At 37.2% G+C, this 17,121-nt stretch overlaps 1 protein-coding gene across 1 annotated transcript in view; it reads right to left on the bottom strand.

The window, feature by feature from the left end:
* The window catches only part of STPG2 (sperm tail PG-rich repeat containing 2), a gene marked incomplete at both ends in the record, with an annotated part of 288,689 nt that overhangs the window by 79,735 nt on the left and 191,833 nt on the right, over window positions 1–17,121 (bottom strand). The window contains one exon of the mRNA XM_084232956.1: window positions 13,180–13,272. Coding sequence (XP_084089082.1) covers window positions 13,180–13,272 — 93 coding nt within the window. The remainder of the gene's footprint in view (window positions 1–13,179; window positions 13,273–17,121) is intronic.

The following is a 17,121-nucleotide window of genomic DNA, read 5'->3' as shown; positions in this document are numbered from 1 at the left end:
TTAACAGCCATCTATAGGACACTTCACAAAAAAATCCAAGTACACATTTTTCTCCAGAGCACATGGATCACTCTCAAGAATTGATCACATACTGGGCCACAAGATAAACATCAACTGACATATTAAGATCAAAATCTTTCCAACTATCTTCTCTGATCATAAATGCATCAAACCAGAAATAAATTATAAAAAGAAAACAAGGAACCCTCCCACTTCATGTAGACTGAAATCCGCACTGCTGGAAGACCACTGGACTAAAGAAGAGATCAAAGAAATTAAAAAATACTTTGAGTTGAACTACAATGAAGTCACCAATGTCCAGAATGCATGGGATGCAGCAAAAGCAGTAATAAGAGGAAAATATATAACAATACAGGTTTAAATAAAGAAATAAGAAAGAACTCAAAGAAACAACCTAATCTCATATCTCAAAGAACTAGAAAATGAACAAAAAACCATAAAGCCAGTAGATGAAAGGAAATAATAAAAATCAAAGCAAAAATAAATGAAACAGAAATTGAATAAACAATCCAAAAGATCAATGAAATCAAGTGTTGGTTCTTCAAAAAATAAACAAAAGAGATAAACCAGGCTCACAAAGAAAAAACAGAAAAAAATACATATAAATAGGATCATAAACAAAAGAGGAGAAATCACAACAGTCTCCATTAAAATCAAAAGAATAATGAGAGATTACTATGAACACATGTAAACAAATTCAACAATGTAGAAGAGATAGACACATTCCTAGAATGATACAATCATCCAAACCTATATAGTAATATAGAACACCTAAACAGACCAATTTCAAGCAGCAGTAATCAAAACATTCCCCTAAAACAAAAGCCCAAGCCCAGATAGCTTCAAAAGTGAATTCTACCAAACATTCACAAATGACTTTGTGCCTATTCTACACAAACTCTTTCAAAAAATTGAAAAAGAAGGAATACTACCAAATGAGTTCAACAAAGCCAACATTACAATAATAACAAAACCAAACAAAGATAACAGAAAAATATAAAATTACAGGCTAATTTCTCTAATGAATACATATGCAAAAATCTTCAACAAAATCCTTGCCAACAAAATCCAGCAATGTATCAAAGGGATAATACACCACAATCAAGAGAGATTTATCCTAGGGGCATGAGGATGGTTCAACATACTAAAATCAATCAATGTGATCCAACACATCAACAAAAAGAAAAATAAAACCACATGATCATATCAATAGATTCTGGGAATGCATTTGACAAAGTCCAACATCCATTTATGATGAAGGCCCTTGAAATTCTCCAGATAGAAGAAACATACCTTAACATGTTAAAAACATATACGACAAACCCACAGCCAATATTATTCTCAATGGTGAAAAGTTGTAGGCTTTTCCTTTAAGATGAGGAACAAGACAAGGATGTCCTCTCTCACCACTCCCTTTCAATATAACACTGGAGGTCCTAGCCAGAGAAATAAGATAAGAAAAAGACATACAAGGAATCCAAGGAGGAAAAGAAGAAGTAAAATTATCACTATTTACAGACAATATGGTAATATACATAGAGAACCCTAAAAACGCCACAGAAAAACTAGTTGAAATAATTAACCAGTTTAGTAAAGTAGCAGGATACAAAATCAAAACACAAAAATCAGTAGCCTTCCTATATACAAACAATCAATCTAAAGAAGAAATCAAGAAAACCATCCATTTTATAATTGAAACAAAAAAAAATCAAACTTGGGAATAAACCTAACAAAAGAGGTGAAGGGCCTATACCAAGAAAATTATACCCACTGTTAAAAGCAACAGAAGACACAAAGAAATGGAAAGACACCCCTACTCATGGATTGGATGAATTAACATTGTTAAAATGGCCATCCTACCAAAAGCAATCTACGGAGTCAATGCTATTCCAATAAGAATCTCAATGAAGGGCCTCCCTGGTGGAGCCATTGCACTATGAAGCTGTCTGAAGGTGCTGCAGTGCCGGTTCAATTCTGGCCAGCCAAGGAGATTCCCACATGGTGTAGCAGTCCTCTCCTGTCTCGGCTGCTGCTCCCCTCAGCAGTGTATTTCAGTCTGTCTGTCTGTTCTGTTCCCTAGTCTTTCTCTGGTGAATCCTCTCACTCCCAGCACCTCTGGCCTATACCCCAGTTCTTGTATGCATAAATAAATAAATCTTTTTTTAAAAAGAATCTCAATGACATTCTTCAAACAAATACTGATGAAATTCATATGGAACCACAAATTACAAAGGCGAATGGAAGTATCATCCATCCAAGCTCAAACTATACTACAAAGCCATAATAATTAAAATAATATGGTATCAGAACAAAATAGACACACAGACCAATGGAACCAAATAGAAAGCCCAGAAATAAAGCCACACATATGTGGACAATTAATCTTTGCAAAGGAGCAAAGAATATGCACTGGAACAAGGACAGTTTGTTTAATAAATGGTGCTGGGTAAACTGGACCACCACATGCAAAAGAATGAAACTAGAACACTATCTCTCATTATACACAAAAATCTACTTAAAATGGATAAAAGAATTGGACATAAGAATAGAAACCAGGGGGCCTCCCCGGTGGCGCAGCAGTTGAGCGCTGAATTGTGAAGCTGCCCACAGCCTCTACAGTGCCGGTTCGATCCCGGCTGCTGAGTGAGGGTCCCACATGGCACGCAGACCTCTCCTGCTGCCCACTGCTCCCCTCAGCAGTGTATTTTGTCAGTCTGCCTGCTCTGCTCTCCACTCTGGCTCTGGTGAATTCTCTCACCCTCCCGTACTTCTGACTATACCCAGTGCTTGTATAATTAAATAAAATCTTCAAGAAAAAGAGAATAGAAACCATAAAATATATAGAAGAAAATGTAGGTAAAACACTACAAGACATACATCTCAGTAACATCTTTAAACACCCATCACCCTCAGCAAAGAAAGTCAAGGAAACAATAAACACCTGGGATTACATCAACTAAAAAAGCTTCTGTACAGAAAAAGAGACATTAACCAAAACAAAGAGACACCCCACTGGTTGGGAAAAAGTCTTAGCACTCCATACAAGTGATAGGGGACTGATCACAAAGATATACAAAGAACTCACACAACTCAACAAAAACAAAGTAAACAATCCAGTCAAGAAATGGGCAAAAGAACTTAAAAGACACTTCTCCAAAGAGGAAATGCAAATGTCCAACAGGCACATGAAAAAAATCTTCAACAGCCTTTATAATCAGAGAAATGCAAATCAAAACCACAATGAGATACCACCTTATACCAGTAAGAATGGCATATATCAAAAAAACTAGCAACAACAAATGTTGGTGAGGATGTGATGAAAAAGCAACTCTCCTACATTGCTGGTGTGGATGTCAACTGGTTCAGCCACTGTTGAGAGCTGTCCGGAAGCTCCTCAGTCTACTAAAAAGGGAGCTACAATATGACTCAGCAATTCCACTTCTAGGGATCTACCTAAAGGACACAAAAACATTAATCCAAAAGGACACCGGTACCCCTAAGTTTATTGCAGCACTATTTACAATAGGTAAAACCTGGAAACAACCCAGATGCCCAAAAATAGATGACTGGATCAAGAAGATATGGTTATATACACAAATGGAATACTATTCAGCAATCAAAAAAGATAAACTCATGCCATTCGCAACAACATGGATGGAGCTAGAAGGAATTACACTCAGTGAAATAAGTCAGAAGAAAAAAGAAAAATATCCGATGGTTTCCCTTATAGGAGGAATATAGGGGAATCAAATAAGACATCAGGGGAAAATGATAGCAATATAAAAGACAACAAAACAAAACAAAAACAAACAGACAATTATAATCCAGAGACATCCTGTAGGGGAGGAGGGAGAGGAATCACAGGGAAGGAAGGAGGAGCACAGGACTGTGGTGATGGTGTATGGTTGCATTAGTTAAGGAAATTCTATGGGGACTACACCTGAGGTTGGGGGGAAGCAACATTGTTTTAAAATGAACAATGATGTAAAAAATAGATTTAATAAAATAAAAAATTAAAAAATAAAATCATACAAATAGGAGGATCTGCCAATATCATGGCAGAATAGAGGGGTTAGGATCACCTTTTCTCTTATAAAATGATACAGAAACATTATTTGCTGAAAGAACTAGTTAGACATTCCCCCAAGAGATTCCCAGGATTTTCCCAAGGAACACTTACAGTAAGGTTAGTGACTTGCTGCAGGGAAAGGCAAAGAAAAGTTGCTCAGCTTTCCATGGCATCAAGGACACTACAGGGCACTGTGAATTTTCCCAGAGGGATTTTTCGGAAAGAGAGTATACAGAGGAATGGGTCTGGCCTAGGTCTTTGGGAACTTCACAACCAGTGTAGGCATGGAAACCCTCTTTCACAATCCCTCTCAGCAGTAAGTGATCAAAGAGTCACCAAACACAGCCAGCTCAGGATCCATCGTGGGCCCAAGAGCAGAGAGAAGGACTGGTGAGAGAGTATCTACTGGTCTTTTAAAAAGCATCAAGCAGATTACAAAGTACTTGCAATTAGAGACAGGATAGTGTTGAATGCTATTGAGGCAGCCATTGCTTATGGTATACACCCCACTCGTGTGTCCTCTGCATTTCTGGTTTAATTGAGGTCTGGAGGATGAGCGGTGTGGCTGAGAGCCCACTCAATAGAAGACTAAAGCTTTATAGATAATTATTCTCACCACAAAGGAGCAAAAGGGAGGTAAAGTGGTAATATAGGATCACTAAATAACTAAAGAACTTTTGGAGAAGAGAGGAGGCAAAGGCAATTTATCTCACTCCTCAACAAAATGTATATCAAATATTTAAGTTCCATACTCCCATCCTTCCCACCCCATGCCAAGGAAAACTGAGGAAAAAATGCAGTTCTCCAACCACAAAAAAAAATAACAATAATAAGGCATCAAACATGTCTACCTAGGATGCAAAGCCATCTGAACACAAGGTGGATAAGCAAAACAAGAACACAAGTGCTGGGACATATATAAAATATACAGAAATAAAGAGACCATCAGACAAAGACTTTAAGACAAAAATATGACAGTTATCCTGCCTCCCAGTGACTAAACAGTCATTTTCACAAACCTTTCCCTTTGCAAAGCAACAGGAGCAATAGTAGATGCTCTCTGCCCACCTGTGTCTATGCAGGTATCTTTTTCATTTCTCATTTTCTTAATGAACCTATCCTTTTAAAATGTAAAAAATAAAAGTATTTTAAAATACTAAATGGTAAATAGCTAAAATAAAGTACTGCCACTAAGATCAGGAACAACTCAAGGTCCTTCCAAATGGAAGATCAAATATGTGACCTAAAAGATACTAATACAAAAAAAAAAAAAAGATCCACATAGAAAAGAATAATAATGAAACTTTGAGAATTACATGACTCCATTAGGAATGGCAACATAAACTTAACAAGTAATCCAGAGCAGAAGGGAATAGATAACTTATTTAAACTTACCTAAATACACAAGTTAATTTTTTAAAGATTTATTTATTTATGAATACAAGAGCTGGGGTAAAGGCCAGAGGTGGGGAGGTGAGAGGATTCACCAGAGACAGAGTGGGGAAAAGAACAGGTAGATTGCCTGAAGTACACTGCTGAGGGGAGCAGCAGGCAAGACAGGAGAGGTGTGCTGTGCCATGTGGGTAGCTTCCTGGCCAGCCGGGGATTGAACTCATGCTACAGAGGCTTTGAACTGCTTCATAGGTTGCGTTTTAACTCCTTGTGCCACCAGAGAGGCCCCCTAAATATACAAGTTAAAAAAAAACAAAACAAAACAAATAAACAAACACTCTTGGTTATAGAAATATAACAAGGATTACATGAAGACACGTAGTTTTGAAACTTCCAAGAGTTCAAGACAAAAATGAACATTGAGGGTGGTGAGGTGGGTAAAGCAAATAACCTATAAAGGAACTGCCGACAGGTTCACATGTGACTGCTCTAAAAAGAACCAATACATAGAAGTAAAGAGTGGAATGAGGTATTAAAAATAAGTCAAGATTAAAAACTTCAAGCCGGGCCTCGCTGGTGGCGCAGGTGATTGAGCACTGCACTGTGAAGCTGTCCGCAGCCTCTGCAGCACCGGTTCCATCCCGGCTGGCTGGCAAGGGTCCCACATGGCGCAGCAGACCTCTCCTGGCTCACCCGCTACTCCCCTCAGCAGTGTGTTTCGTCAGTCTGCCTGTTCTATTCCCCTCTCTGTCTCTGGTGAATCCTCTCACCCTCCCGCGGATCTGGCCTGTAACCCTGCTCTTGTATAAAATTAAATAAATCTTTAAAAAAAAAAAACTTCAAGCCAAGAATAAGTCATCCTGCAAGACTCTCCTTCAGATAGGAGGGAAAAATAAAGGCACCTATGGGATACAGCAAAAAGTAGTATAAAGGAAATACATAGCACTATATGCCAGAATAAAGAAACAAGAAAGGCTCAAATAAATTATATTTCTCACCAAAGAAAAAGAAAAAAAAAAAGCCAGCAGATGGAAAGAAACTATAATTACTATAATGTAATTCATACTTACATCAATGTAGGAAAATCTGGAGAATGAATCAATACCTTAAAAATCATAGTTATTAAATTGGAAGTATGGCCACAAACTTAACCTAGAACTCTGGAATTTATGCAGAGACCTGACTCCAAGAAACTACTGTGTCCAGTTAAAACAATTATGAAATAGAAATCTGTGGAAAGATCTCTCTAGACTCAGTACAACTAGGTACCGTGGCATCCCAAGTATACTTAGTTTTGTTTTATTTCCACATTCCAAATATAGGAGATTCTCTCTCAACTTCAAAGCCTTTTCTGTACTGCTGGGAGAATGCTGCCACTCATTCTAAGAATGTATTCACAAAAAACAGTAGATACATGTAGTTACTAGTGGTTCTATGCATTTGACTGAAGTCAATTTGCCAGCCTTCTAAAGGCACTTGCCCCAGTATTGAACCCCAGTAGCTTTATGGTTTGAGTCACTCTTGGGTTATTTTTGTAGCATATATGACAATGTGTGTGATCCATTGATTCAGTCTTTGCAAAGAGTCCATTAAATATGGGCACACAAACTATAGCAAGGCACCTTTTCATCTAGTGGACCCCTCAATGGATGTTTCAAAAGTGAGTAGATTAGGCCTCCAGGAGGCGTATCATGTCATTTTAATTCATTCTCCAGATAGAGAAGGGTGTCAAAGTGATTAAATCCATATTCATGGGCCTTTTCCCATCTCAGTCATATATTCAGGAACAAACTAAGAGAAGTCTATGAGAGGGGTCAATGCACACTTGAAAGCAGAATGTGCAATAGCCTTACTCACAGTCGGCTCCTGTGTTGCCTTATGCAATTGCAGACCTGTTCATTTGGTAGCCAGGACAATGCATAACAGCTATGGCTGATGGTAAAACTACTGCTTTCAGGATCTCTACAGGATACTTAATGTCGTTAGCGATGGCTATATGTGGTCCCATTTCTTTCTAGTTTGCCCAATGGGTGTGTATGATCACAAATGAATAATTTCAAGTAAAACTAGGAGTTTTTCCTCTTATCCTTTGTGTGTTTGTGTTGATTTTTCTTTTTTTTTTTTTTAAAGATTTATTTATTTATTTATACAAGCACTGGGTACAGTCAGAAGCATGGGAGGGTAAGAGAATTCACCAGTGACAGAGCAGGGAACAAAACAGGCAGACCGACAATATACATTGCTGAGAGGAGCAGCAGGCCTGGCAGGAGAGGTCTGTGTGCCATGTGGGACCTTCGCCGGTGGCCAGGGATCAAACCGGCGCTGCAGAGGCTGCAGGCAGCTTTGCAGCCCAGTGTACAACTGCTGCACCACAGGGGAGGCCCTGATTTTTCTTGATTAAATATTCTTTTTAATTTTTTTTACATTGTTTTTCATTTTTGCACAATCTTTGATTTCTCAGGTGTAAACTCCCACTACCATATCACCTGTGAACTGTCACCATAGTCCTCTGTGTGCTTCCCTCCCTTGTGTTGACCCCTTTCTCTACCCTTTCCCTGCCTTATGCCGCTTTCTATAGTTTGCCTGCAGGTTTTGTCTTTTTTTTAACCCTTTTTTGTTTCCCTATATTCTGCCTATAATTGAAACCATCTGATATTTTCATTTACCTTCTCACTTATTTCACTTAGCATAATCCCTTCTAGCTCCATGTTGCTGTGAATGGCGTGTGTTTATCTTTTATTTTGCAATTGCTGAGTAGCATTCATTGTGTATATATTACACATTTTCTTGATTCAGTCATCTGAATTTGGGCATTTAAGTTGTCTTAGCCATTGTAAATAATGCTGTAATAATCAAAACGAGTGCAGGTATCCTTTTGAATTAATGATTGTGTGTCCTTTGGGTAGATTACTAAAAGTGAAATTGCTAGGTCATATGGTATATCAATTTTTTATAATTTGAGGGTCCTCCACACAGTTGTCCATAGTGGCTGGAAGAGTTTACAATAAAGGAGGGTTCCTTTTTCTCCACATCCTTGCCAGCATTTGTTGTTCTCAGTTTGTTTTTTGGTTTTGTTTTTAATGTAGGCCTGTCTTACTGGCATGAGGTGGTATCTCATTGTGGCTTTGATTTGCATTTCCTTGATTATAGTGATGATGAGCATTTTTTCATATGCCTCTTGGCCATCTACATTTCCTCTTTGGAGAAGTGACCTTTTAGCTCTTCTGTCCATTTTTTGACAGGGTTGTCTGCTTTGTTTTGTTGAGTTGTGTAAGCTCTTTATAGATCTTTGATATCAGTCCATTATCAGTTGTATGGATGCAAATATTGTCTTCCAATATGTAAGATGTCACTTCATTTTATAAATTGTTTCTTTTTCTGTACAGAAGCTTTTAGTTTGATGAGTTGGAGCTGTTTATCCTTTCCTTCATTTTGTTTCTGAGATATCATGGAGTGTTATGTCTATGTTTTCTTCTACGTATTTTATAGTTTCATTTCTTGTATCCAAGTATTTTATCCCTTTTGGGTTGTTATTTGTGTATGGTATGAGGGAGTTATCTAGCTTCATTCTCTTGCATGTAGTGCTCCAGTTTTGCCAGCACCATTTTTGAAGACACTATCTTGTTCCAGTGGATATCATTTGCTCCATTGTCACAGATGAGTTGATCACATAGGTATAACTTTATTTCTGGGTTTTCTTTTCTTTTAAGATTTATTTCTGCATATAAGAACTGGGGTGCAGGCCAGAGCTGTGGGGGGTGAGAGGATTCACCAGAGACAGAGTGGGGAACAGAGCAGGCAGATGGACTGAAGTACAATGCTGAGGGGGCAACGGGCGAGTCAGGAAAGGTCTGCTGTACCATGTGGGTTGCTTCCTGGCTGGTTGGGGATAAAACTTACACTGCAGTGGCTGCAGACAGCTTTATAGGTTGTGTCTTAACCCCTTGTGCCACCAGGTTGGCCCCTATTTCTGGGTTTTCAATTCAGTTCCACTGGTCTGTGTGTCTGTTTTTGTTCCCATACCATGTTGTTTCATTATTATGGCTTCGTAATATAGTTTGAATAATTCTGTTATTCTACCTTTAGTTAGGAGAGCTCTGGTTATTTGTGCTTATGTATAAATTTCAGCAAAATATGTTCCATTATTTTGAAGAATGCCATTGGATTTTATTGAACTTGAATCTGTAAAATGCTTTTGGTTGGTTGGCCTTTGTGACATCATTAGTATTTCCAATCCTTGAGCAGGAAATGTCTTTCCATTTCTATGTGTTGTCTTCCATTTCTTTTAACAGTATTTTGAAATTTCCTTTTATAGGTTTTCTACCTCATTGGTTAGGTTTATTTCCAGGTATTTATTTATTTATTGTGTGTATGTGTGTGTGTGTGTGTGTGTGTGTTAAAACAATAAATGAAATGTTTTTCTCAATTTATTCCTCTTCAGACTGATCGTTTCCTCTATAAAAAGGCTAGTGATTTTTGTGTATGGATTTTCTAACCTGCTAATTTACTAAACTGGTTTATTCTTTTAATTAGTTTCTCCATGGATGTTTTTGGGGTTCTCTATATATAGCTCCATCCATGTTGCTGCAAATGGCATGAGTTTATCTTTTTTGATTGCTGAATAGTATTCCATTGTGTATATATACCACATTTTCTTGATCCAGTCATCTATTTTGGGGCATTTGGGTTGTTTCCCACACTATAAATAGTGCTGCAATAAACACAGGGGTACAAGTATTCTGTTGAATGAATGTTTTTGTGTCCTTTGGGTAGATCCCTAGGAATAGAATTGCTGGGTCATATGGTAGCTCCATTTTCAGTAGATTGAGGAACCTCCATACAGCTTTCCATAGACTAGCAACAACAAATACTGGTGATGATATGGTGAAAAGCAGCTCTTCTACATTGCAGTAGGAGTGCAAACTGTTTTCACTTTTCTTACTTCATCCAGGAAATGCTCAGTTTCTACTCTTTGATGTATTATTGTCACCCTTCTACTGTTACCTTGCTTTTATCTTTCTAAAGAATCTTCACAGATGAAGATGCAGAGGTATTAAACTTCATGAGCACTAGCACATCAAAAATTATTTTCTTGGTTCATATGTAAGAAATTTGGGGATAGAGGCAGTTCTGTGTCCAAAATTATTTCCTCTAGGAAAACTGAGAAAATTCTATCATCTCTTATCTCTGAAATGTTGCTAATACTGCTGAAGAAGTACCTGTCGCTCATCCCTTTGGCAGTCAGCCAGTTAGTTTTTTCTGTGAAAGTTTCAAGAACATCTTCATTATTTCTGGTATATGAAAATGCCAAAAATAAAAATGTTACAAGAACATGTGATTTTGAATTTTTGAGGGAAATCTTCCTCAAGAAACAACTACATTTCACCTTCAATTTCTTGGTATTTTGTGGAACTCTTCTAACTGAAGATTTATGTCTTTCTTCAGCTCGTGATAAACTAGTGCTTGTCCATCAAATCCTCACACCTACTATCTCAGTATTCTGCTTCTGAATTGTCTAATAAACAGAAGTTTAGCTTGTGTTTTTCTTCAATTTATCATATTTCAATCTCCTTTTGTCTTTTTTATGTTCACTTAATAATTATGTTTCAGGTTTATTTGCTTTTCTGCTTTCTTTACTTCTTTGGTACATTCTAAATGGAAGGGAAATATTTATGTATGATATCTCTTTCATATGAAGCTAGAAGTCTCTGTTTTAAAATAGTTTTCATGTGAAACATTTATATAAAATGTTGAACATTAAATTATACATGCATACATTTCAAATACATAAGTTGTACATTTTCTAATTTTTTTTTTTTTTGTGGGACCCTCGCCTGCGGCCGGGGAATGAACCGGTGCTGCAGAGGCAGCGGGCAGCCTCGCAACCCAGTGCTCAACCGCTGCGCCGCCAGGGGAATCCCCATTTTCTAATATTTTTATTTGAAGTAAAAGTTATTATAGAAATTTGAGAGATGATTTCCATTTTGATCTGAAGACAACAATTTGGGCTTTTCACTATTAGATACAATTCATCATTAGATACAATATTATAATCAGTTTGAAGGGTTTTCTCATTTGCAGAAAAAATTAAAAAAACAAAGTATTCTATGTGACAAAAGTAGTTTGCTTCTTAAGTAAGGAAAGCCACACAAAATAATTTTAATTGCAAGTGTTTCATGTCAAAATATAAAATGTTTACAAAGGATTTACCAGATTCAGTGAGACAAAATTAAAAGAGAAAAATGCAAATTAGTACCTCTTTGCAAATTAGGTAAGAAGCAAATTAAGAAATGGGTAGAGCATCTCATTTTCCTCAAATGCAGATCTCTACTGTTTGTTTTTAACTACAGTTTACTAAGTACCATGCATTCCATTATGATAGAAAAATTATGAATCCATGCTAAATATTCTGAAACACACTTCATATTATTAATAAATTATTTATGACATAATTCACAGGAGATACTATAGCATGACTCACTTGAAAACAATACAATTCTACAATTCCTCAAGATGAAGGAATTATCAATTAAACAACACATTTATTTAACAATTAGTGAGAATTCATTGCTATATTAATTTGACTAACACTGTATTTTCGCCTTATTTAAATTAGTTCATCCAAGTCTTGTATCAGTTACTTCACCATGGAAAATATTATGAATCAATAAAGCCCTGTGCACCTAGGAAATTTTCTTTCAGCCAACAATGCTACTTCTCTGGTACATTGGCAGCATTTTAAAATCTAATTGATGATACAGTTTTAGTAATTTGTTATTAACAATACCTTATAATGATGGTCCAAATTCTTCAAAAATTAATTTTAACAATACTACTTGTACACACATGGTTATATTGTGACATCATTGAATTTAGTCTTTTAATTACAAATTTTACTGTGATCTTACAATCAACTTAATTTGAATGAAATGGTCAAGTATTCATTCTTAAATTTCATCTGCTTATTTATTTAAATTCATTCACCATTAGTTAATTATAAAAATAGAAATACAGTTAGAAAAATTCATATCAACACAGTTTAAAATACAAATTAACAGAGATTTAAAAAGTTATTTGTGAGTCTTAGGTTCAAGATGGTTTCAAATTGAAAAAGGAAAAAAAAATTACTTCTGAGTAAACTGAGTGGAACCAAGAATTAAAACTTCTACTTTATACACAATTGATTTCAGTTTTCCTATATGTCATAAGAATGAATGTTCTGTGACCCAAGAGAATCATATCCCATGTATTACTCTCTGAGAGAGCAATGCTGGACTCCTGCTTAAAATTTAAAGTATGAAAAGTGTCTCCTTGGTGGCCTGGGTGTTAAGTCTCAGTGCACTATCACTGCTGTGGCCTGATTTTGATCCCTGACCAGAGAGTTAACCCATATTGCACAATAGATCTCTCCTGTCTCCCTGCTTCTCCCTTTAGCAGTGTATTTTAGTAGATCAACCTGTTCTGCTCCCCACTCTGTCTCTGGTAAATCCTCTAGTCCCCACATCTCTGGCCTACACCCCATTTCTTCTACACAAAAATAAAAAAACATTGAAAAACACATATGAAAAGTATCATACCAATCAAAGATGTTACAGCCGCAGGCCACCAGGCACCTCCCCCTGATCAACTATGATGTTTGTTATGCAGTTGCCTGCAAGATTCCTATTACAAATAGTCTGAGAGAGGAGTCTTCTTACCATATCTGACAACTTAGTATTTCTTTCTGTTGTTGACAGGAAAGCAGCATATTGGTTAGTCAAGTTAGGTAGTTCATCAGAAATTCTGCTGACCTGTGAATTACAAAAAGTATGTTGAAAGAAGGGGTAAAAGGAATATGTTTTTACTTATCAATAAATGGCATTGTATATAATAAGTTTGTGATGAGGCTCATCAATATTGTTCTGTCATTAAATAGAGATAGACATGTTCATAAAAAAGTTTTAAATGGGAAACAGAAATAAAATTCTTATCCATTAAGATTTTAAAATGGCCACTTATATAACATTATTTGTTAATAATTAATTATTAATTAACAAAATTATATTAACAATAACTATTTAACTTGACTATGTGTATTAATGCATTTTCTTAGCAAAATGATTCATACTATCTTAATTACCATATACCTTATATCTATCAAAGATGTAAATTAGTAATCTAAAATTTTAATTTGGGGTAGATTGCATTCAGCCAAGTAATGGCTAATTAATCTTTATTTCTCACACAATTGCGCTCTCTCTCTCTCTCTCTCTCTCCCCCCCCATTTTCCCCCTTTTATCACTCCCCTTCTCCCCTTGTAAATAAACTTTTTTTTTATTATTTCTCTGTACACTTCTGCTTTGGGTCTTATCCTGTGTTCTTAAGAATGCAGGTGTGGATTCTATCTAGGTCACTCACATTTCCCTCAGAATTGCCCTATAACAGCTTGGCACTTAACATGGGGCCATAACACCCATGGTTGACCAAAGGCAGCTTCCTCACATTGATCACCAGAGGTGTGTTACAACTTAGGGACATATATGAATGGATTTTTGTTTTACAGTGTCTAATTAAAGGAGCTCACTTTTAATTCAGTAAAGTTCCCACTGTGTCTGTTTAATATATACATGGTTCAAACTTTAAGTTCTCCTTATTCATATTTTTCTTTAAGCTTCTTTGCTCTGGGCAATCCCCTAAGTCAGATGTATGGAAGTTTATTTTAGTCTCATGGCAGGTATAGTGGGCATTTGTATAGGACTTGGTTTCAACCACCAACTTAGGAATTTTTCTTTGTTTTTAGATCAAGAGGTGGGGAGCTTTCTACATCAACCAAGAGAATACTTGGACAAATTGTGGTTGTCCTTCATAAACTAGATTTAGAAAACAGAAAGTCATTTGATCCTACAAAAAAAGAACAAAGCAGCCTTACCCTTACCTTGATAGTAGAAAAAGTAATGAGGAGGAGGACAACCAACCTTTATTGGAGATTTTGAACTCCAAAATGAGAATCCCTTTCAAAGGGTCAGTGCCTCTCTTGAGGAGGCTGCAATGGCTCTGCAGGCCTCCCACCACCACCACCTGCAGAATCAGACTAGACTAGTATAAGACTAGTTTCCACTTTTCCTAGACCAAAACCAATTTCAACAGAGAAGCTACCCTCTTCACAAATTTCCAGGAATGAATTTAATAAACAGGGGAAATCTGCCAGACTTTATTGGTCATATATTCCTTTTTCTACTGGGAACCTCCTGAATTGGAAATGCAATCCCTCATTAGTGGCAGAACCCTAAATGATGACTAATTTGTGAACATCATCTTTGCTTTCCATTGGCCCACCTGGATAGACATACAATATATATTACAAATGTTATTAATGTCAAATGAGTGAAGAATAGTTTTATGAAAGGTTAGTGAAGAGGGCCTCCCCTGGAGGCACAGTGGTTCAGCGCTGGGCTGCGAAGCTGCCCACAGCCTCTGTAGTGCCGGTTCGATCCCCGTCCACCGGAGAGGGTCTCACATGGCGCAACAGACCTATGCTGCCGCACCTGCTGCTCCCCTCAGCAGTGTATTTCGTCAGTCTGCCTGTTCTGTTCCCTGCTCTGGCTCTGGTGAATTCTTTCTCCCTCCCGCGCTTCTGACTGTACCCAGTGCTTGTATAAATAAATCTTTGGGAAAATAAAAAAGGGTCTCATCATCTCCACTAAGACGATGAGAAACCTTAGAAATGGAAGACATCATTCCAATTGTAGCTCTAACTATAAATTGGGGAATGGAAAGACCAGAACACAATCAGAGGTTCTTAGTAGAGTGAGGAAGATAATGCCTAAGTAAAAGAGATTTGGTAAGACACTAAAGCTTCAGTGAAAATCCCATGAGGTCTGAATTTTTTCAAAGAATTATACAAACTTCTAACAGTTACACAAAGATGAATCCATATGTTCAAAAAAATTCACAGAAGATGAACATAACAATTTGCCGTGGGGACTCCCTGTTGGTGCAAGGAGTTGAGCACAGCACTGTGAAGCCGTCTGCAGCCTCTGCAGCATGAGTTTGATCCCCAGGACAGCCCGGGAGCTATCCATATGGCACAGCAGACCTCTCCTGACTTGCCCGCTGCTCTCGTCAGCAGTGTACTTCAGTCAATCTGCTTGTTCTGTTTCCCACTCTGTCTCTGGTGAATCATCTCACCTCCCACACCTCTGGCTTGTACCCCAGTTCTTGTATACATAAATAAATAAATCTTAAAAAAAAAACAATTTGTCATAATACTCTGGATATAAGGAGGAAATTAACCACAGTAGAAAATGCAATACAGCTGAGTCCTTGCCAATTGGTGTATATAGAATTTAGAAGAAAGGAGGGCTAAGTCTGTAGCTGTATTCTGTCACCTCATGGGATAGCTGCATTGGGAGCAGCATGGGATGGAGGAAATATAACTCAAAATCCAAGTGGTGAGAGAGAGACCTACAGGGGCTCACATCTCTGGAGATGTAGCACCTTCCCCATGGCAAGTCTCACATTTATTTGGTATCAGATTTAGGGAAGATGGGCAAGTAGGTGGGGGAATGTTTGGAGGAATGTGCATGGTGGGGATGTGCACTGAGGATAAATAATAGTCTGGCACAAGCTAGGGGACAGTGGATAGGGGCTGTTGCCTGGGGGCCTCCATTGTTGCTGCTGATCAAAACATCTTATCCTGTTGACACTTGACTTCCTGTCAAGGTGGTCTAGTTGATTATGATAATCTGGCCATAATATCTTCCTGTTGTTTTCAGCAGATATCCTTATACCAAGACTTGTCCAGGTGAGAGGCCCCCTGCCTCATTCTACATTTTAGCTTTACTAGCAGCAACTTTGAGCACCAAGCAAAATCCTGAGAACAAAGGAGGTGGGGCTAGGGATTTCACAGTATTCCTAGAGAGAGAAAGGAGGACAGGGTTTGAGAGGAAGAGATAAGGTAAGTGGAGAGGAAGTAGAAGTATACATTTATGAAAAAAATCAGTGTGTTTACTGTAGCAAGAGATATACTGGAAAGTATCCCAAATTGGAAGCAAGACAATATCACAAGGAGTCAGAGAATGCAGCCAAGTGTCAGGGGAGAGAGGAGGGACTTACTGCCAGATTTGGATAAATGAAGAAGCAAGGAGAGACTATAGGAGATAAATGGGAGTCTAGAGTAGGTACTCATATGAAGAGTTAGAGAGTCAGGGTCTCAATCAATCTGAAATTAAAATTAGTACACATGGCCAAAAATTTTGATGAAAATTAAGAGATAGCTCTGTTTTTATCTTTGTGTCTCTTGCCTGTGGATGACAATGTTAGCATTAATTCATATATAATTGGCTTGTAAATAGCACCTATATAAATTCTAATATAATGAAAAATAACAAAATATTTTAAGAGTTTTTTTATTTTAATTTTTGGTTAACAAAAACTATTTGAAAATCTAATGGTTTAATTTAAAGCACATTGTCTTGAGAATCATTCTATTGGGTATTAATATTTTATTCAGTTTTTTGTCATTCAAATTTATTTTATTTTATTTTAACATTTATCATTTTTTACATTTTTTAGACAATATTTGCTTCCCCCCACCCCTCAGATTGAGTCCCCATAGAATTTCCTTCCCCAAGGCACCCGTGCACCATCACCACAGTCCC

This window comes from Talpa europaea (assembly GCF_964194135.1).
Source record: "Talpa europaea genome assembly, chromosome: 5".
In the NCBI taxonomy this organism is placed as follows: domain Eukaryota; kingdom Metazoa; phylum Chordata; class Mammalia; order Eulipotyphla; family Talpidae; genus Talpa; species Talpa europaea.
Note: the sequence above shows the minus strand (reverse complement) of the source record. Positions and strands in the feature narration are given on the sequence as shown.